A 22,662-nucleotide genomic window follows, 5' to 3' on the forward strand; every position below is an offset into this window, starting at 1 on the left:
TTTCCTAGTGAAGACAGATCCAAAGTACCTGTTCAACTCCTCTGCCATTTCTTTGTTCCCCATAATAAATTCACCCGTTTCTGTCTTCAAGGGCCCAACTTTGGTCTTTACTAATTTTTTCCTCTTCACATACTTAAAGAAGCTTTTACTATCCTCCTTTATAGTCTTGGCTAGCTTAACTTCGTACCTCATCTTTTCTCGCCGTATTGCCTTTTTAATTATCTTCTGTTGCTCTTTAAAAGTTTCCCAATCCTCTGGCTTCCCGCTCATTTTTGCTATGTTATACTTCTGTTTTATTTTTTATACTGTCCTTGACTTCCCTTGTCAGCCACGGTCGCTCCTTACTCCCGTTAGAATCTTTCTTCCTGTTTGGAATGAACTGATCCTGCACCTTCTGTATTATTCCCAGAATACCTGCCATTGTTGTTCCACTGTCATCCCTGCTGGGGTATCTTTCCAGTCAACTTTGGCCAGCTCCTCCCTCATGCTCCATAGTCCCTTTTGTTGAACTGTAATACCGACACTTCCGATTTTACCCTTCTCCCTCTCAAATTGTAGATTAAAACTTATCATATTATGGTCACTACCTCCTAATGGTTCCTTTACCTCGTTCCCTTAATAAATCCGGTTCATTACACAACAGTAGATCCAGAATTACCTTCTCCCTGGTAGGTTCCAGTACAAGCTGCTCTAAGAATCCATCTCGGAGGCACTCCACAAACTCCCTTTCTTGGGGTCCAGCACCAACTTGATTCCTCCAGTCTGCCTGCATGTTGAAATCCCCCATAACAACCTTTGCGACATACCAATTTTAACTCTTGATTCAACTTGCACCCTACATCCAGACTGCTGTTTGGGGGCCTGTAGATAACTCCCATTAGGGTCTTTTTGCCCTTACAATTTCTCAGTTCTATGCATACTTACTCTACATCTCCTGATTCTTTTTCACCTCTTGTAAGGGACTGAATTTCATTCCTCACCAACAGAGCCACTCCACCCCCTCTGCCCACCTGTCTCGCAACTCTTAAACTCTATCCCTCAACTTATGAAAGCGAACACTCAGTAAACTTTCTTAACTACCCTATCTACTTGTGAGGGAACTTTCAGGGATCTGTGGACATATACCCCCAGATCCCTCTACTCCTCCACACTACCAAGTATCCTGCCATTTACTTTGTCCTCTGCCTTGGAGTTTGTCCTTCCAAAGTGTACCACCTCACACTTCTCCAGGTTGAACTCTATCTGCCACTTCTCAGCCCACTTCTGCATCCTATCAATGTCTCTCTGCAACCTTCGAAAATCCTCTACACTATCCACAACACCACCAACCTTTGTGTCGTCTGCAAACTTGCCAACCCACCCTTCTACCCCCTCATCCAGGTCGTTAATAAAAATCATGAAAAGTAGAGGTCCCAGAACAGATCCTTGTGGGACACCACTAGTCACAACCCTCTAATCTTAATGTACTCCATCCACCACGATCTTCTGCTTTCTAGAGGCAAGCCAATTCTGAATCCACCTGGCCAAATTTCCCTGGATCCCATGCCTTCTGACTTTCTGAATAAGTCTACTGTGTGGAACCTCGTCAAGTCCATGCAGATCACATCCACTGCACTACCTTCATCCATATGCCTGGTCACCTCCTCAAAGAACTCTATCAGGCTTGTTAGACATGATCTTCCCTTCACAAAGCCATGCTGACCATGATCAGACCATGATTCTCTAAATGCCCATAGATCCAATCTCTAAGAATCTTTTCCAATAGCTTTCCCACCACAGACGTCAGGCTCACTGGTCTATAATTACCCGGACTATCCCCACTACTTTTTTTGTACAAGGGGACAACATTTGCCTCCTTCCAATCCTCCGGTACCATTCCCATGGACAACGAGGACATAAAGATCCTAGCCAGAGGCTCAGCAATCTCTTCCCTTGCCTCGTGGAGCAGCCTGGGGAATATTCCATCAGGCTCTGGAGACTTATCCGTCCTAATATATTTTAATAACTCCAACACCTCCTCTCCCTTCATATCAACGTGCGCCAGAACATCAACCTCACTCATATTGTCCTCACCATAGAAACATAGAAACATAGAAAATAGGCGCAGGAGTAGGCCATCTGGCCCTTCGAGCCTGCAACGCCATTCAGTATGATCATGGCTGATCATCCAACTCAGAACCCTGTACCAGCCTTCCCTCCATACCCCCGATCCCTTTAGTCACAAGGGCCATATCTAACTCCCTCTTAAATATAGCCAATGAACTGGCCTCAACTGTTTCCTGTGGCAGAGAATTCCACAGATTGACCACTCTGTGTGAAGAAGTTTTTCCTAATCTTGGTCCTAAAAGGCTCCCCATTTATCCTCAAACTGTGACCCCTCGTTCTGGACTTCCCCAACATCGGGAACAATCTTCCTGCATCTAGCCTGTCCAATCCCTTTAGGATTTTACACGTTTCAGTAAGATTCCCCCTCAATCTTCTAAATTCCAATGAGTATAAGCCTAGTCGATCCAGTCTTTCATCATACAAAAGTCCTGCCATCAATCTGGTGAACCTTCTTTGTACTCCCTCTATGGCAAGGATGTCTTTCCTCAGATTAGGGGACCAAAACTGCACACAATACTCCAGGTGTGGTCTCACCAAGGCCTTGTACAACTGCAGTAGTAGCTCCCTGCTCCTGTACTCGAATCCTCTTGCGATGAATGCCAGCATACCATTCGCCTTTTTCACCACCTGCTGTACCTGCATGCCCACTTTCAATGACTGGTGTATAATGACACCCAGGTCTCATTGCACCTCCCCTTTCCCTAATCGGCCACCATTCAGATAATAATCTGTTTTCCTGTTTTTGCCACCAAAGTGGATAACCTCACATTTATCCACATTAAATTGCATCTGCCATGAATTTGCCCACTCACGTAACCTATCCAAGTCACCCTGCATCCTCTTAGCATCCTCCTCACAACTAACATTGCCGCCCAGCTTGGTGTCATCCGCAAACTTGGAGATGCTGCATTTAATTCCCTCATCTAATTCATTAATATATATTGTAAACAACTGGGGTCCCAGCACTGAGCCTTGCCAATCTGAAAAGGTCCCGTTTATTCCCATTCTTTGCTTCCTGTCTGCCAACCAATTCTCTATCCACATCAATACCTTACCCCCAATACCGTGTGCTTTAAGTTTGCACACTAATCTCCTGTGTGGGATCTTGTCAAAAGCCTTTTGAATATCCAAATATACCACATCCACTGGTTCTCCCCTATCCACTCTACTAGTTACATCCTCAAAAAATTCTATGAGATTCGTCAGACATGATTTTCCTTTCACAAATCCATGCTGACTTTGTCCGATAATTTCACCGCTTTCCAAATGTGCTGTTATCACATCTTTGATAACTGACTCTAGCATTTTCCCCACCACTGATGTTAGGCTAACCGGTCTACAATTCCCCGGTTTCTCTCTCCCTCCTTTTTTAAAAAGTGGGGTTACATTAGCCACCCTCCAATCCTCAGGAACTGGTCCAGAATCTAAAGAGTTTTGAAACATTATCACTAATGCATCCACTATTTCTTGGGCTACTTCCTTAAGCACTCTGGGATGCAGACCATCTGGCCCTGGGGACTTATCTGCCTTTAATCCCTTCAATTTACCTAACACCACTTCCCTACTAACATGTATTTCCCTCAGTTCCTCCATCTCACTGGACCCTCTGTCCCCTACTATTTCCGGAAGATTATTTATGTCCTCCTTAGTGAAGACAGAACCAAAGTAGTTATTCAATTGGTCTGCCATGTCCTTGCTCCCCATAATCAATTCACCTGTTTCTGTCTGTAGGGGACCTACATTTGTCTTAACCAATCTTTTTCTTTTCACATATCTATAAAGGCTTTTACAGTCAGTTTTTATGTTCCCTGCCAGTTTTTTCTCATAATCTTTTTTCCCCTTCCTAATTAAGCCCTTTGTCCTCCTCTGCTGGACTCTGAATTTCTCCCAGTCCTCAGGTGAGCCATTTTTTCTGGCTAATTTGTCTGCTTCTTCTTTGGAATTGATACTATCCCGAATTTCCCTTGTTAGCCACGGGTGCACTACCTTCCTTGATTTATTCTTTTGCCAAACTGGGATGAACAATTGTTGTAAACAACAGGAATTCTGCAGATGCTGCAAATTCAAGCAACACACATCAAAGTTGCTGGTGAACGCAGCAGGGCAGGCAGCATCTGTAGGAAGAGGTGCAGTCAACGTTTCAGGCCGAGACCCTTCGTCAGGACTAACTGAAGGAAGAGTGAGTAAGGGATTTGAAAGTTGGAGGGGGAGGGAGAGATCCAAAATGATAGGAGAAGACAGGAGGGGGAGGGATAGAGCCAAGAGCTGGACAGGAGATAGGCAAAAGGGGATACGAGAGGATCATGGGACTGGAGGTCCGGGAAGAAAGACAAGGCAGGGGGGACCCAGAGGATGGGCAAGAGGTATATTCAGAGGGACAGAGGGAGAAAAAGGAGAGTGAGAGAAAGAATGTGTGCATAAAAATGAGTAACAGATGGGGTACGAGGGGGAGATGGGGCCTTAGCGGAAGTTAAAGAAGTCGATGTTCATGCTATCAGGTTGGAGGCTACCCAGACGGAATATAAGGTGTTGTTCCTCCAACCTGAGTGTGGCTTCATCCTTACAGTAGAGGAGGCCGTGGATAGACATGTCAGAATGGGAATGGGATGTGGAATTAAAATGTGTGGCCACTGGGAGATCCTGCTTTCTCTGGCGGACAGAGCGTAGATGTTCAGCAAAGTGGTCTCCCAGTCTGCGTCGGGTCTCGACAATATATAAAAGGCCACATCGAGAGCACTGGACGCAGTATATCACCCCAGTCGACTCACAGGTGAAGTGTTGCCTCACCTGGAAGGACTGTTTGGGGCCCTGAATGGTGGTAAGGGAGGAAGTGTAAGGGCATGTGTAGCACTTGTTCCGCTTACACGGATAAGTGCCAGGAGGGAGATCAGTGGGGAGGGATGGGGGGGACGAATGGACAAGGGAGTTGCATAGGGAGGGATCCCTGCGGAATGCAGAGAGAGGTGGGGAGGGAAAGATGTGCTTAGTGGTGGGATCCCGTTGGAGGTAGCGGAAGTTACGGAGAGTAATATGTTGGACCCGGAGGCTGGTGGGGTGGTAGGTGAGGACCAGGGGAACCCTATTCCTAGTGGGGTGGCGGGAGGATGGAGTGAGAGCAGATGTATGTGAAATGGGGGAGATGCGTTTAAGAGCAGAGTTGATAGTGGAGGAAGGGAAGCCCCTTTCTTTAAAAAAGGAGGACATCTCCCTCGTCCTAGAATGAAAAGCCTCATCCTGAGAGCAGATGCGGCGGAGATGGAGGAATTGCGAGAAGGGGATGGCATTTTTACAAGAGACAGGGTGAGAAGAGGAATAGTCCAGATAGCTGTGAGAGTCAGTAGGCTTATAGTAGACATCAGTGCATAAGCTGTCTCCAGAGACAGAGACAGAAAGATCTAGAAAGGGGAGGGAGGTGTCGGAAATGGACCAGGTAAACTTGAGGGCAGGGTGAAAGTTGGAGGCAAAGTTAATAAAGTCAGCGAGCTCTGCATGCGTGCAGGAAGCAGCGCCAATGCAGTCGTCGATCCAGTGAAGGAAAAGTGGGGGACAGATAGCAGAATAGGCACGGAACATAGATTGTTCCACAAAGCCAACAAAAAGGCAGGCATAGCTAGGACCCATACGGGTGCCCATAGCTACACCTTTAGTTTGGAGGAAGTGGGAGGAGCCAAAGGAGAAATTATTAAGAGTAAGGACTAATTCCGCTAGACGGAGCAGAGTGGTGGTAGAGGGGAACTGATTAGGTCTGGAATCCAAAAAGAAGCGTAGAGTTGTTGTAGTTCATCCATGCAATCTTTAAATACTTGCCTTTGCATATCCACCGTCAAGCCTTTAAGTGTCATTTGCCAGTCTATCTTAGCTAATTCACGTCTCATATCTTCAAAGTTACCCTTCTTTAAGTTCGGAACGTTTGTTTCTGAATTAACAATGTCACTCTCCATCTTAATGAAGAATTCCACCATATTATGGTCACTCTTACCCAAGGGGCCTCTCACGACAAGATTGCTAATTAACCCTTCCTCATTGCTCAAAACCCAGTCCAGAATAGCCTGCTCTCTAGTTGGTTCCTCGACATGTTGGTTCAAAAAACCATCCCGCATACATTCCAAGAAATCATCTTCCTCAGCACCTTTACCAATTTGGTTCACCCAATCTACATGTAGATTGAAGTCACCCATTATAACTGCTGTTCCTTTATTGCACACATTTCTAATTTCCTGTTTAATACCATCCCCAACCTCACTACTACTGTTAGGTGGCCTGTACACAGCTCCCACCAGCGTTTTCTGCCCCTTAGTGTTATGCAGCTCTACCCATATCGATTCCACATCCTCCCGGCTAATGTCCTTCCTTTCTATTGCGTTAATCTCCTTTCTAACCAGCAATGCTACCCCACCTACTTTTTTTTCATGTCTATCCCTCCTGAATATTGAATATCCCTGAATGTTGAGCTCCCATCCTTGGTCACCCTGGAGCCATGTCTCTGTGATCCCAACTATATCATATTTATTAATAACAATCTGCATTTTCAATTCATCCACCTTGTTACGAATGCTCCTTGCATTGACACACAAACCCTTCAGGCTCGCTTTTACAACACTCCTAGCCCTTGTACAATTATGTTGAAAAGTGGCCCTTTTTGATGCTTGCCCTGGATTTGTCGGCCTGCCACTTTTACTTTTCTCCTTACTACTTTTTGCTTCTACCCTCATTTTACACCTCTCTGTCTCTCTGCACTGGTTCCCATCCCGCTGTTGTGAACTAACCTCCTCTCTCCTAGTCTGTTTAATTTGATTCCCACCCCCCAACCATTCTAGTTTAAAGTCATCTCAGTAGCCCTCGCAAATCTCCCCGCCAGGATATTGGTCCCCCTAGGATTTAAGTGTAACCTGTCCTTTTTGTACAGGTCACACCTGCGCCAAAAGAGGTCCCAATGATCCAAAAACTTGAATCCCTGCCCCCTGCTCCAATCCCTCAGCCACGCATTTATCCTCCACCACATTGCATTCCTACTCTCACTGTCGCGTGGCACAGGCAGTAATCCCGAGATTACTACCTTTGTGGTCCTTTTTCTCAACTCCCTTCCTAGCTCCCTATATTCTCCTTTCAGGACCTCATCCCTTTTCCTACCTATGTCATTGGTACCTATATGCACCACGACCTCTGGCTCCTCACCCTCCCACTTCAGGATATCTTGGACACGATCAGAAATATCCCGGACCCTGGCCCCAGGGAGGCAAACTACCATCCGGGTCTCTGGACTGCGTCCACAGAATCGCCTATCTGACCCCCTTACTATCGAGTCCCCGATTACTACTGCCCTCCTCTTCCTTTCCCTACCCTTCTGAGCTACAGGTCCGGACTCTGTGCCAGAGGCACGGCCACTGTCGCTTCCCCCGGGTAAGCTGTGCCCCCCCAACAGTACTCAAACAGGAGTACCTATTGTCAAGGGGCACAGCCACCGGAGTACTCTCTATTACCTGACTCTTCCCCTTCCCCCTCCTAACCGTGACCCACTTGTCTGCCTCCCGTGGCCCCTGTGTGACCACCTGCCTGTAACTCCTCTCTATCAACTCCTCACTCTCCCTGACCAGACGAAGGTCATCGAGCTGCAGCTCCAGTTCCCTAACGCAGTCCCTTAGGAGCTGCATCTTGGCGCACCTGGCGCAGATGTGGACATCCGGGAGGCTGGGAGACTCCACGACCTCCCACATCCGGCACTGAGAACAACAAACTGCCCTCACAGTCATACTGCCCCTCTCCTCAAATAACAACAAAAAATGAATACCAAACCTTCCTCGCCTCGCCCGTTTCTGCCTAAGCCCGTTGAGCCGAAGCCCTTAAGCCTTCACTCTGCTCCCGGCTCACTCCGCCGCCCGCAAACTACGCTGCCCGCTATATAAGGCTCTCTTCCTTTTAAATCTTCTGTGCTTCACTGCCCAACGTCACATGCCTGTGCAGTCCCGCCTCTCTGAACGCCGATGGAAAAAAAACGAAAAATTCAAAAATGGCTTCCTCCGCACTCCCGCTCCAATTCTCAGACTTCCTTTTTCGAATCATCAAGTTCCCTCTCATTGGTGAATATTGAAGAGGAGTATTCATTGAGGACCTCGCTCACTTCCACAGCCTCCAGGCACATCTTCCCACCTTTATCTCTAATTGGTCCTCCCTTCACTCCTGTCATCCTTTTTTTCTTCACACAATTGAAGAATGCCTTGGGGTTTTCCTTTACCCTACTTGCCAAGGCCTTCTCATGCCCCCTTCTTGCTCTCCTCAGCCCCTTCTTAAGCTCCTTTCTTGCTTCCCTATATTCCTCAATAGACCCATCTGATCCTTGCTTCCTAAACCTCATGTATGCTGCTGCCTTCCACCTGGCTAGATTTTCCACCTCACTTGTCACCCATGGTTCCTTCATCCTACCATTCTTTATCTTCCTCAATGGGACAAATTTATCCCTAACATCCCACAAGAGATCCCTAAACATCGACCACATGTCCATAGTACATTTTCCTGCAAAAACATCATCCGAATTCACACCTGCAAGTTCTAGCCTTATAGCCTCATAATTTGCCCTTCCCCAGTTAAAAGTTTTCCTGTCCTCTCTGATTCTATCCTTTTCCATGATAATGCTAAAGCCCAGGGAGCCAAATCATCCTATTATTGTCCTCAATGGCACACGGCATAGACATCAATCTAGAGCTTACTACCCTGGAGGTCCTGTTTCTCAGCTTTCTGCCTGGCTCCCTAAAATCTCTGTTCAGGACCTCCTCACCTTGTCTACCTATGTCATTGGTGCCAACATGTACCAAGACGTCTGGCTGCTCATTCTTGCCCTTAAGAATGCCATAGACACTATTCAAGACAACCCTGATCCTGGCACCAGCGAGGCAACATACCATCTGGGTGCCTGTATCGCAGCTACAGAACCTCAAAAGATGTCAATACGACTGAAAGAGTGCAGAGAATATTTATAGGATGTTGCCTGGACTTGACCTGAGTAATAGAGAAAGGTTGAATAAGCTAGTACTTTTCTCAGTGGAACACAGAAGAATTTTGCATCGCACTGGGGCAAGATGCTATTGGGATATTCATGTTTTTGTTGCAATAATGGAGCACACACAAAGTATTGGATGAACAGAGTAAGTTGGGCAGCATCTGTGGATAAAAATGGACAGCTGTTGTTTTAATTTGAGATGCTCATGAGGACTGGATAGAAAGAGGAGAGGTAGCCATTTTAAAGAGGTAGGGGATGGGGTGGAGCAATTGCTGGCAAGTGATGGGTGGTTCCAGGTGACTGGCAGATGAGGGAGTGGGGAGACTGGGAACGATGTCTCAAACTGGGAAAGGATGGGTGGAAGGGTTGAAGATGATGGCATCTGATAGTAGAAAAAGGTTGGAGCATAGAATGAAGGGGGAAGGGTGTGGAGGGACTCTGATGGGAGGAGTGTGGAAAGAGTGGGCGAGAGTGAAGACAGTTGGATCAGGTGGAGAGAGAAAAGAAAGGGACAGTTCCCAGGAGTTTGAGAATTGAATGTTGATACTGCCAGGTTGAAAACTGCTAAAGTGGAATATAAAGATGCAGTTAATAACTGTAGGATTCATGTGGAAAAGTAACTCACCTGCAAGGGATGTTTAGGGCCCTGGCTGGCAGCAAGGAAGGAAATGTTGGGGCAGCTTTGCACTAGTAACCAGTCTAACTCTTTAATATGTAGGTTAGAAACATTTTGTTTGTGGAGATTCTGTACTCAGTAGTTAAAAATGTGTTTAAGTAAGCTACATGTTCTGCATTTTATGAAAATACCATTAATATATTTTAAAATTCTAACAGCTATCTACACTGTGTTTGATACTTAGCCACTGTCTGTTTAAGCCCACAGTAACAACAGGGGAAACTGGGGAAATCAGTTCCAGAAACATCAGCCACGATACATTCAACCGTCAATTTTCTCCAAACCACCGGCATGGGGAAGCAGTGGCAGGGATGTCGAGAGGAGAGGATTTGGTTCCTCAGACACTGGGAAGAAAGCAGTTTCAAGTTCTAGCAGCTTTATACAGAACCGGTTTACAGCTCTGTCTAATGATAATGAAGACCGTGATGCGGACAGCTTACTGTGAGTGTCATCATTGCTTTTGGACAGGATTTTTTTTCATTAAGGACGGTCTCATATTTTTAAAAGTTCTTTAAGTAAAGTATCTTCTAACATTCCAAAGCATGTTGGACAGGTGAAGATGCAGCCAATATGAGAAGGGTAGCTTTTCAAAATTTGGTTAATAAGTCGCAAAGTGAAGTTTAGAAAACAGTTGGAATCTGGGGTCTCAGACGTCACCTGTAAGAAGTCTGTACGTTCTTCCCGTGGAACGCGTGGGGTTTTCTCTGGATCCTTCAGTTCTCTCCCGCAGTCCAAAGACGTATTGGTTAGTAGGTTAATTGGTCACTGTAAACTGTCCTTAGGTTAGGCTTGGGTTAAATGAAGGGTTGCTGTATGGTGTGGCTCAAAGGACTAGAAGGGCCTATTCTGAGCTGTATCGCTAAGGTTTAAAGGAACATTTAATGTCAGAGAAATGTATACAATATACATCCTGAAATGCTTTTTCTTTGCAACTATCCGCGAAAAACAGGAGAGGCCCAACGAATGAATGACAGTTAAATGTTAGAACCCCAAGCTCCCCTCCCTCCTGTGCACAGCAGCAGCCAGCAACGACCCCCCCTCCCCCCACTGGCAAAAAAAAAGCATTTGCACCTGCCACCGAGCAGTCAAGCGTGAGCAAAGCAACAGCAAAGACACAGACTTGCAGTACTCCAAAGACTACTTGTTCACCCAGTATTCGACATACCACAGGCTCTCTCTCTCCCTGTTAAGGGAGAAAGAGGTGTCTCCATTTCACAGTGAGCGGGGAGACATAACAAACAACTCGCTGGTTTACGATGTTAAAAGTCTGTTGCGTCGCTTGTTCTGGGCTCTGTGCCCAAAGATCTTGGGTTTCCAGGCACACAGCCTTAGATCTTCTATCTTCCACAACACACCAATCTCTTGCCCGGACACAGACCTTTGATCCGCCGTCTCCAGAGCCACGAGATCTCGGCCCTCCAAGGCGAGCAAAGCTCAGGCTGTGCCTTTGGCGTGCCGAATAATGGCCAGTCGTGATACCCCAAGAGCGGGTCCCATTCCTGCAAAGAACCATAGTCAGCGTGTAACTCCAGGTTAGAAGAACCCTGAAAGGGAGAAATAGAGATATTAAAGATGGAAATTGAGCTGTTTCCAAAGATGCAAACAAAGGAGTCGCCATTAGGCGCCATTAATCCTCCTTAGCTCCTCCTCTATCTCTCGATAGTACATTAAAATAAAATAAATAAATCCCACTGATTTGCCACTTTTGGCTAGGAAGTTCCTCCTCATCTTGACACATTATTTATTTAGTTAATTTAGAGAGACAGTGCGGAACAAACCCTTCCCACTTAATGAGCCACACCGCCCAGAAACCCACCTAGTTAACCCTAGCCTAATCACAGGATGACTTACAATGACTAATTAACTTTCAAATTCATACACCTTTAGAATGTGTGAAGAAACTGGAGCATGCAGAGGAAATTGAGGAGGAATGTACAAGCTCCTTACCGATGACATGGGAACTGTCCTTCTATTCTGAGGCTCTACCTTCTGGTCCTTGATTCTCCCACCCATTATTTGAAACATCCTCTCCACATCCATTCTATCTGGGCCTTTCACCCATCACTCAAACTTCCCTCAATCAGTAAGACTGAATAATACCACCACCTACTAACCCACTCTTCCATACTTCTAACTGATGATTTCCTGTCAGAGTAACTTTATGTACAGGCACTCCTATGTTAGTGTTGCTTTATGTACACCCTATCCTCATTATATGTGGGGGATGCGTTCCTCGAAGTCGACGCATAATGCGAGAACACATAATGTGACTAATATTTAAATAGAGAAAATAGGGATGCGTTCTGGAGGCTTCCTAAATATGTTTTATCTGTAATTTATTCACATTTTTTATACCAATACAACACAAAAGCAGTACCACAAGGCAGCATTCGTATTATATTTCATCAATTTAAGGTAATATTCAACGTAATAAATCATAGAAAGTTAACATACTAGGGTGTACAGTACTCACCAACAGTGGCAGGTGTGTTGGTTCCGGGAGATGAGTGGTTGTTGTGGTGTCGGGCAGCTTTACATGGATGAGGTGGATGGTTGTGGGTCGTCAGGATCATCAAGGACAGCAAGAGGTGAGGGAAGACTCACAGAACTCTCGGTACTGCCGGCAGCAGGAGATGACACCGGTTTGAAGAAAGTGGTGAGGGTTGTTTGCTTGACAGCATTTTGTTTTTCAGCATAAATTTGCTTGTAGGGAAGAAGGCTTGACTGCAGGGAATGACTGAAATGCTGACTCAGTTCTAAACTTGGGTCCACGTCCATCGACATTTGTGCCAAGTGTTCTGCAACTTTAAAAAATTCTGCCAGTTGCTTCACCATAAAATCCTTCACCTGCAACTCGACACTTTCTTCTTCATCGTTATTACCTTCAGTCTGAGTTAAACGCAGAAGTCATCCACACTTAATTCTTCATCATGAGAATCCAGGAGTTCTACCACGTCAGCAGTCTCGAGATCTGAGAATCCTTCCCCACCAATTTTACGGCTCAAGGCCACACAATCCTGGACAGCTGTAGTGAAGGTAGGAAACCCCTTGAGGGTGTGCACACACTCTGCCCAAATTGATTTCCACACTCATTGAGAGTGGAAGACCTGACCTCTTTCCGGGATTCATCAATGTTGTTGATGGCATGTCTGATGTTGAAGGACTTTCACCATTCCCTCACCGTTGGTAAACTCCCAGGATTTTCAAAATCGCCTGTTGCTTACAGCATCTGAGAGATAGTTCGCCGTAAAAAGTACGCCTCGAATGTGGATATCACACCTTGGTCAAGTGGTTGAATCAGCGATGTTGTGTTAGGCAGCAGGAAACGCACTGTTATGTCAGGATGAATGCTGTCCAGATGTTTAGGATGGGCTGGTGCATTGTCAAGCAACGAAAGAACTTTAAAGGCCAGATTCTGTTCCCGGCAGTAGTGTTCAGCCTCAACAGCAAAATGATTAGCAAACCAATCTTCAAAGATTTGACCAGTGACCCATGCTTTCTTGTTAGCTGCCCAGTGGACAGGAAGCATATTCTTACTCAAACCCTTCAGAGCATGGGAGTTTAGTGAATGGTAAACTAAGAGAGGCTTCATCTTACAGTCTCCTTTGGCATTGAAACACATAAGCAAAGTCAATCTATCCTTTGCTGCCTTGAAACTTGATGCTGTTTTTTCATCCTTACTTATGTAAGTGTGTTTCGGCATACGCTTCCAAAAAAGCCCGGTCTCGTCTGCATTAAACACCTGCTTTGGTGTGATGCCTAACTCAACTATCATAGCCCCCAACTGCAAAGGGTAGCGTTCAGCTGCTTCGTGGTCAAGCCTGTGACGATCAGCAATCTTAGAAAACCATCCCCTACGCGCATTAAAGCTACCAGTATCACTTGACACTTCCTCACTAGTCTCTGAACAAAGATGACCATAAATTTCCAAAGCTTTTACATGAAGATGATCCGAACTAAGTGTTGTTTTTTACTTTGTTTCCTGCTCAATGTACAAACTCAACATTTTCTCCAGTTTTGTCATAATCGGGTAACACAATTTGGTAACAATCTTTGAAGACATTTGTGATGAATCAATCTTTGCACTTTTTATTTTCTCAGCATTTTCTTTTATGTTTCTGATCGTGGGCTCACCCAGGCCGAAGTAGCATCCCAGAGCTGTGTTACCTTCACCCGACGCGGCCCTGTTTATAATTTCCAACTTTTTCTCAAGTGTTAAAGCGGTTCTCTGTCGCTTGGCTGATGGCCCAGACTTGACATCGGACGCTTAGGAGGCATAGTTAAGTATTTCAAGCACAAAATCAGTGCACCGTAGTGTCTTAAACAACAGTTTAAGAGCGCAAGATTGCACATCCACACGTTGCCAAAACCAATGCGAGACTGGCGGAAGTGAGACTGTGAGGCGTGCGCACGTGACTTGTATTGGCGGGAAAGCAGTGCTCCTCGCATAACTGAGTTTTGGATGCATATAACGGGAAGTTGGTAGAGATAGGTTCCTCGCATAGCTGTGAATCCGCATTGTCTGGAGATGCATATAACGAGGATAGGGTGTATATATATATAAAAAATCCATCTATGTATACAAGCTACTTTGTGTATTTATATTTCTTGTTTTGTGGTGTTTTAATTGTGTTCTTTACCTTGCATTAACCTGAAGTTAACCTTTAGGGAATCCTAATGAGGACTTCCTAAGTCCCTTTCCACTGCCGATTTCTGAATTCATTCCTGTTTAGAAAATAGTCTGTGTTTATTCTTCTATCAGAGTGCATGACCATATATTTACCTACACTGTATCTGAAGGGATCCTGTTGGTATTGGACATCATGGTGCTAAACAGCCTTTAGAGAAGTAGATGGTTTGCGTATGTGAGTGTAACCATGCTAAGTAATCACTAGCAATCCCAATCTGCCCATGTTAGACAAACGCATTTCCATGCTCTCTTAATACAGTCAGCGGCATTGCAAACTTGTTGAATAGTGGCTGGAGTTTCTTGGGGCAGTTCAGATGGTGCAGGATAGATGCATTCCAAAGATGAAATAGTATCCTAAAGAGAGAATGAGGCAACCATGGCTGACAAAGGAAGCCAAAGGCAACATAGAAGCAAAATAGTAGTAGGCATCTGTTAGTCTCATGAGACCATGGATTTGCGCCTTGGAAGGTTTCCAGGGCGCAGGCCTGGACAAGGTTGTATGGAAGACCGGCAGTTGCCCATGCTGCAAGTCTCCCCTCTCCACGCCACCGATGCTGTCCAAGGGAAGGGCACTAGGGCCGATACAGCTTGGCACCGGTGTCGTCGCAGAGCAATGTGTGGTTAAATGCCTTGCTCAAGGACACAACACTGTGCCTCAGCTGAGGCTCGAACTAGCGACCTTTAGATCACTAGACCAACGTCTTAACCACTTGGCCACGCGCCAACACATAGAAGCAAAAGAAGGGCATATGATACAGCAACAATTAGTGGGAAGACTTTTGAGGATTGGGAAACTTTTAAAAACCAACAGAAGCTAACTGAAAAAGCAAGGAGAAAACAAGATGAAATATAAAAGTAAGCTAGCCAATAATATAAAAGGGGTACCAAAAGTTTTTTTTTCAGATATAGAAAGATTTGTAAAAGAGAGTGAATATTGGACTGCTGGAAAATGATGCTGGAGAGGTAGTAATGGGGAACAAAAAAAAGTGTACAAACTGAATAAGTATTTTGGGTCAGTCTTCATTATGGAGGACACCAACAATTGCCAGAAATTTGAGAGTGTCAGGGGGCAGAAGTGTGTGTAGCTGTTATTACTTAGTAGAAGGTGAAAAGCCTGAAGATAAATAAGTCACCTGGACAACATGGACCCAGGGTTCTGAAAAAGGTAGCTAAGGAGATTGTGGAGGCATTAATAATGATCTTTCACGAATCACTGGATTCTGGAATGGTTCCTGTGGATTGGAAAACTGCAAGTGTCATTGCCCTGTTTAAGAAGGGAGGGAGACAGAAGAAAGGAAACTATAGACTAGTTAGCCTGACTTCAGTGGTTGGGAAGATGTTGGAGTCTATTATTAAGGATGATGTTTTAGCATACTTGGAGGGACATGATAAAAGTGGCCAAAGTCAGCATGGTTTCCTTCAGGGGAAATCTTGCCTGAAAAAATCTTTTGGAATTCTGTGAGGAATAACAGGCAGGATAGACAAAGGAGAGTCAGTGAATTTCCAAAGGCCTTTGACAAGCACATTCAGCATTACGGTACTAATCATTTATGAAGAAATGCTATATGCATTATGGTGACTGCTGTTAATTTTTTTCAGGGAACTTGTAAGAAAAGACATTGAATCATGGGAATCTTCTGGACAGTGGCTGTTCTCCTGTTATTCTGTTACCAGAGAATATGCTTGTGTTTCAGGTGTGATTTGTTTCTGTTTTTGTGCAGCTTGTTTATCCAAAAGTAAATTCATTTTTTACTTCTGTTTCACTTTCATTTTACTCTTTGTAATTCCAAGCCAGAGGATTTTGGATCAGATTGAGGCTTGGAAGTAAGGAAACTATTGATGTGTTAAGAGGTTCCAAAAACAATTCAGTGATTAAGAAATTAAAGTAGCAGCATCATAGAGCACTACAGCACAGAAACAGGCCCTTAGAGCCATCTAGTCCATGCTGGACTAGTTTTCTGCTTAGTCCTATCTACTTGCATCTGGACCATGGCCTTCCACACCTCTCTCATCCATTTATCAATCCAAACTTCTCTTAAATGTTACAATTGAACCCACATCCACCACTTCCATCACTTTGTGTTGGGCACGTGGCCAAGTGGTTAAGGCGTTCTTCTCGTGATCTGAAGATCGCTTCTTCAGGCCTCAGCTGTGGCAGCATGTTTGTGTCCTTGAGCAAGGCACTTAACCACACATTGCTCTAGTGTCTGTACAAGGAGTGGCGCTCCACACAGACTTCCAATCTGCGCCTTGTAAGGCATGAAAATGCCCGATGCAGGCCTCTCATGGTCTGAGCTAACGTAACGTGCCCTCCCCTCCAACCCCAACCACTTCCACTGGTAGTTTGTTCCACACTTGCATCACCCTCTGAGTCAGAGTTTCCCCTCAAGTTCCCCTTAAACATTTCACCTGTCACCCTTAACCTGTGACCTTTAGTTGTAGTATCAACCAGCCCGGGGGGGTGGGGGGGGGAGCCTGCATGCATTCATTCACCCTATCTATATATCCCTCATAATTTTGTATACCTCCATAAGACCTCCCCCTCATTCTCCTGTGTTCGAGTAAACAAAGTCCTAACCTATTCAACCTCTCTCTATAACTCGCATCCTCAAGTCCTAGCAACATCCTTGTAAATTTTCTTTGTACTCTTTCAACCTTATTGATATCTCTGCTACAGGTAGGTGACCAAAACTTATATAACTTCAACATAAACATTCCAACTCCTGTACTTAATACATTGACTTATGAAGGCCAATGTGCTGAAAGCTTTTTTTTACATCCCTGTCTACCTGTGACGCCACTTTCAAGGAATTATGGAATATGTATTCCTAGACCCTTCTGTTCTACCGCATTCCGCAGTGCTCTACCACTCACTGTGTGAGCCCTACCCTGGCTGGTCCTCCCAAAATTCAACACCTCACACTTGTCTGCATTAAGTTCCATCTGCCATTTTTTTTTTCAGCCATTTTTTAAGCTGGTCCAGATCACTTTGCAAGTTTTAATTGCTGACCCTGCTGCCCACTATGCAAACTGAGGAATGTTGGCTTATATTATGTGCCCTCTCCGCATTACTGCCATCAGGAAGGAGGTATGAAATAGCCCGAAGACCCCTACATAGTGATTTATTCCCTTCCGTCATCAGGTTTCTGAATGGTCCAGTGACACTATCTCATTATTTTTTTTCTCTGCACTATTTGTTTAATAGATTTTTGTATTTGTATTGTATTGCTGCTACAAACCAATGCATTTCATGTCATATATGAGCGTAATAAACCTGATTGATTCTCCTGCAGGTCTTGTGGACATCTCCCCTGAAGAACTTCGACTGGAATATTATAACAGTAGGGCAGGAGGCAGCTTACAACATTATGTAAGAATGCATTTGTAAAGTGGAAGCATAATTACATGATCAGTTAACCTCGTTCACTATCTAACTTGTTCTTCTGTCTCTAGAGTTTGGTAAAGTAGTAACTAAGACTGAGGTTTCAGCTAACATTCAGTTCACTTTACAGGTTGGATGTCACAGGCTTTGAATTTAAATTTAATTCTAAATTATAAATACAGTTCAGCAATTTCCTGCCTTATAAATTTGTTCACCTTTGGAAAGATTTTTGTCAGTAATTTCTCCTGTCTCCTCATTTAATAAACCATTCTGAATTTGATAGATCTATAACTAGTTGCATTTTTGTAATTTATCTCCATAGTTAAAATAATTTCTCTCCAGGTACTATAATTGAAACAGTTTTTAACAATGGGAGTAATATTGGCTGAGATCTCCCTGTAATAATACAGTGGCATGCAAAAGTTTGGGCACCCCTGGTCAAAATTTCTGTTACTGTGAATAGCTAAGTGAGTAAAAGATGAACTGATTTCCAAAAGACATAAAGTTAAAGATGACACATTTCTTTAATATTTTAAGCAAGAAAACTTTTTTATTTCCATCTTTTACAGTTTCAAAATAACAAAAAAAGAAAAGGTCCTGAAGCAAAAGTTTGGGCACCCTGCATGGCAGTACTTAGTAATACCCCCCCACCCCCCGTTGGTAAGTATCACGGCTTGTAAACGCTTTTTGTAGCCAGTTAAGAGTCTTTCAATTCTTGTTTGGGGGATTTCTGCCCATTCTTCCTTGCAAAAGACTTCTAGTTCTGTGAGATTTTTGGGCTGTCTTGCATGCACTGCTCTTTTGAGGTCTATCCACAGATTCTCGATGATGTTTAGGTTGGGGGACTGTGAGGGCCATGGCAAAACCTTCAGCTTGCACCTCTTGAGGTAGTCCATTGTGGATTTTGAGGTGTGCTTAGATTCATTATCCTGTTGTAGAAGCCATCCTCTTTTCACCTTTGGCTTTTTTACAGACGGTGTGATGTTTGCTTCCAGAATTTGCTGGTATTTAATTGAATTCATTATTCCCTCTACCAGTGAAATGTTCCTCGTGCCACTGGCTGCAACACAAGCCCAAAGCATGATCGATCCACCCCTGTGCTTAACAGTTGGAGAGGGGTTCTTTTCATGAAATTCTGCACCCTTTTTTCTACAAACATATCTTTGCTCATTTGGGCCAAAAAGTTCTATTTTAACTTCATCAGTCCACAGGTCTTGTTTCCAAAGTGCATCAGGCTTGTTTAGATGTTCCTTTGAACCTTTTGAATAGAACTTTTTGGCTGCAATGAGCAAAGGTGTTTGTAGAAAAAAGGGTGCAGAATTTCATGAAAAGAACTCCTCTCCAACTGTTAAGCACAGGGGTGGATCGATCATGCTTTGGGCTTGTGTTGCAGCCAGTGGCACAGGGAACATTTACTGGTAGAGGGAAGAATGAATGCAATTAAATACCAGCAAATTCTGGAAGCAAACATCAGACCATCTGTAAAAAAAAAAAAGAAAGCTGAAGATGGAAAGAGGATGGCTTCTACAACAGGATAATGAATCTAAACACACCTCAAAATCCACAATGGATTACCTCAAGAGGCGCAGGTTGAAGGTTTTGCCATGGCCCTCACAGTCCCCTGACCTAAACATCATCGAAAATCTGTGGATAGACCTCAAACGAGCAGTGCATGCAACACGGCCCAAGAATCTCACAGAACTAGAAGCCTTTTGCGAGGAAGAATGGGCAGAAAACCCCCAAACAAGAATTGAAAAACTCTTAGCTGGATACAGAAAGCGTTTACAAGCTGTGATACTTACCAAAGGGGGTGTTACTAAGTACTGCCATGCAGGGTGTCCAAACTTTTGCTTTGGGCCCTTTTCCTTTTTTGTTATTTTGCAACTGTAAAAGATGGAAATAAAAGTTTTCTTAAAATATTAAGGAAATGTGTTATCTTTAACTTTATGCCTTTTAGAAATCAATTTATCTTCTACTCGCTTAGCTATTCACAGTAACAGAAATCTTGACCGGGGTGCCCAAACTTTTGCATGCCACTGTAAGTCTGGTGATGTGCAACCTAATTTGAGTTTCTGTCATAGTAAATGTCCATTTAGAATCTGCAGCAGTGAGGAATTATGCACAATGGTGACAATGGCTGCAGTGGTAACACTTCACTATCTTGTGAGCTGATACTTTGAGTGTGAGTGTAACCTATTACCCACAAAAGAGAAGCTGGCCAAAGTTGATTGGAAGGGGACACTAGTAGGGATGATGGGCAAAACAGCAGTGGCTGGTGCTTTGGTAGCAATTTGGAAGGCATAGGAAAGATGCATCTCAAAGATGAAGTAGTATTCTAAAGGGAGGATGAGGCAACTGTGGCTGATGAGAAGTCAAAGAGACCATAAAGGGAAAAGAGGGGGCATATAATAGAGCAAAAATTAGTGGGAAGTTAGAGGATTGGGAAGATTTTAAAAATGAAGAGAAAGCAACTAAGAAAACTATAAGGAGAGAAAAGATGAAATGTGAAAGTAAACTAGCTAATAATATAAAAGAGGATACCAGAAGTTTTTCTCGGGTATATAAAGAGTATATGAGAGGCAAGTGTGGATATTGGACTGCTGGAAAATAACGCTGGAGAGGTAGTAATGGGGGACAAAGAAATAATGGATGAATTTAATAAGTATTTTGTGTCAGTCTTCACTATGGAAGACACTAGCAGTATGCCAGAAATTTGAGTGGCAGGGGGCAGAAGTGAGTGCAGTTTCTCTGAAAGAGTTAGCAGAAGAGATTGTGGATACATTAGTAATGATCTTTCGAGAATCACTAGATTTTGGAATGGTTTCAGAGGACTGGAAAATTGCAAATGTCACTCCAGGAAGGGAGAGAGACCAAAGAAAGGAGATTATAGTCCTGACGAAGGGTCTCGGCCCAAAGCGTCGACTGTGCCTCTTCCTGTAGATGCTGCCTGGCCTGCTGCGTTCACCAGCAACCTTTTTGTGTGTGTGTATGTGTGTGTGTGTGGATTATAGGCTAGTTAGCTTGACTACAGTGCTTGGGAAGATGTTGGAGTCGATTGTTAAGGATGAGGTGTTCGGATACTTTGGAGCTGCATGATAAAGTAGAGCAAAGTCAGCATGGTTTTCTTAAGGGGAAATCCTGCCTGATAAATCTGTTTGAATTCCTTGAGCAGGATAGACAAAGGAGAGTCACTGGATGTTGTTTACATGGATTTTCAGAAGTCCTTTGACAAGGTGCTACACTGAGGTTGCTTAACAAGATAAGAGCCCATGGAATTACAGAAAGATACCAGATAGATATATGTCACAAGTTGGACGATGGAATTGATGGCTTTATGGCCAAGTTTGTGAATGATATGAAGTTAGGTGGAGGGGTGGTTAGTGTTGAGGAAGCAGGAGTTTACAGAAGGACTTGGACAGATTGGGAGAATGGCAAAGAAGTGGCAGATGGAATATAGTGTAGAGAAGTGATGGTCATTCACTTCGGTAGAAGGAATAAAGGTGTGGGCTATTTCCTAAATGGGGAGAAACCAAGATTGGATAGATTTTTGCATAGTAGGGGCATTAAAGGTTATGGGGAAAGGGCAGGTAGGTGGAGATGAATCCATAGTCAGATCTGCTATGATCTTATTGAATGGCGGAGCAGGCTTAATGGTTCATATGGCCTACTCCTCCTATTTCTTGTGATCTTGTGTTCTAAGGAAGGCAAATGCAATGTTAGCATTCACTTCAAGAGGACTAGAATATAAGAGCAAGGATGTGATACTGAAGCTTTATAAGACATTTGTCAGACTGCACTTGGAGTAGTTTTGGGCCCTGTATCTAAGTAATGATGTATGGGCAATGGAGAGGGCCCAGAAGAGTTTCATGAGAATGATTTCAGGAATGAAAGGATTAGTGTTTGCGGAGAGTTTGATGGCTCTGGGCCTGTACTCACAGGAGTTTAGGAGAATGAGGGGGCATCTCATTGAAGCCTTTCGAATATTGAAAAGCCTGGATAGAGTAGATGTGGAGAGCATGTTCCCTATGATGAGGGAGTCTAGGACCACAGGGTACAGCCTCAGAATAGACGGACATCCATTTAGAACAGAGATGAGGAATTTCTTTCGCCAGAGGGTGGTAAATCTGTGGAATTCATTGCCGTAGACAATGTGGAGGCCAAGTAATTGGGTATATTTAGAGCAGAAATGGAAAGGTTCTTGATTAGTAAGGGTGTCAAAGGTTACAGGGAGAAGGCAGGAGAATGGGGTTAATAGGGATAATGAATTGGCCATGATGGAATGCTGGAGCAGACTCCATGGGTGGAATAGCCTAACTCTGCTTTTATTTCTTTTGGTTTATTGCAGATTTAAATAATTGTACAGTACATAAAATTTGTTGCTCTCAAAGATATCAGATTAGTTGCACCTGAATTCCAGACACTCCCAAGTCATCGCAGTAGGAAAGACTAATTATACTAAAGTATTTTTACTTCTTTGCATGGATAATCCAAATGTGATGTGAACTAAGCAAGCTGAATCTTTAACTTGTAGAATGTTCTGAGAATTAATTGTCTTGCAAAACCTTGCAATGCTGTAGTGGCATGTTGAATATTTCCCATGCTGATGAGCTTGAAATGTTTTTGAGTTATTCGCGCATTTTCAGGTATGCATAGTGGTACTTAAATGATTTTACTATGTTGCTGACTTTAAGAGCAAGATTAATTTCTGAAAATAATCTGGTGAAAGGGTATGTAAGATGCAGGAAGTGGATAGTTATAACCTCAAACATTGTGTTAAAGCTATGGGTCTGAATGGCACCAGCATGAAACTTATT

General features: G+C 44.0%; 1 protein-coding gene across 1 annotated transcript in view; it reads left to right on the forward strand.

The window, feature by feature from the left end:
* Window positions 1–22,662, forward strand: part of nup42 (nucleoporin 42) — a 64,924-nt gene that overhangs the window by 13,438 nt on the left and 28,824 nt on the right. The window contains exons 2-4 of the mRNA XM_063069408.1: window positions 9,977–10,217; window positions 16,066–16,160; window positions 17,760–17,836. Of these exons, the coding sequence (XP_062925478.1) occupies window positions 9,977–10,217; window positions 16,066–16,160; window positions 17,760–17,836 (413 nt within the window). The remainder of the gene's footprint in view (window positions 1–9,976; window positions 10,218–16,065; window positions 16,161–17,759; window positions 17,837–22,662) is intronic.

The sequence above is a fragment of the Mobula hypostoma genome, chromosome 17 (assembly GCF_963921235.1).
Source record: "Mobula hypostoma chromosome 17, sMobHyp1.1, whole genome shotgun sequence".
NCBI lineage: Eukaryota > Metazoa > Chordata > Chondrichthyes > Myliobatiformes > Myliobatidae > Mobula > Mobula hypostoma.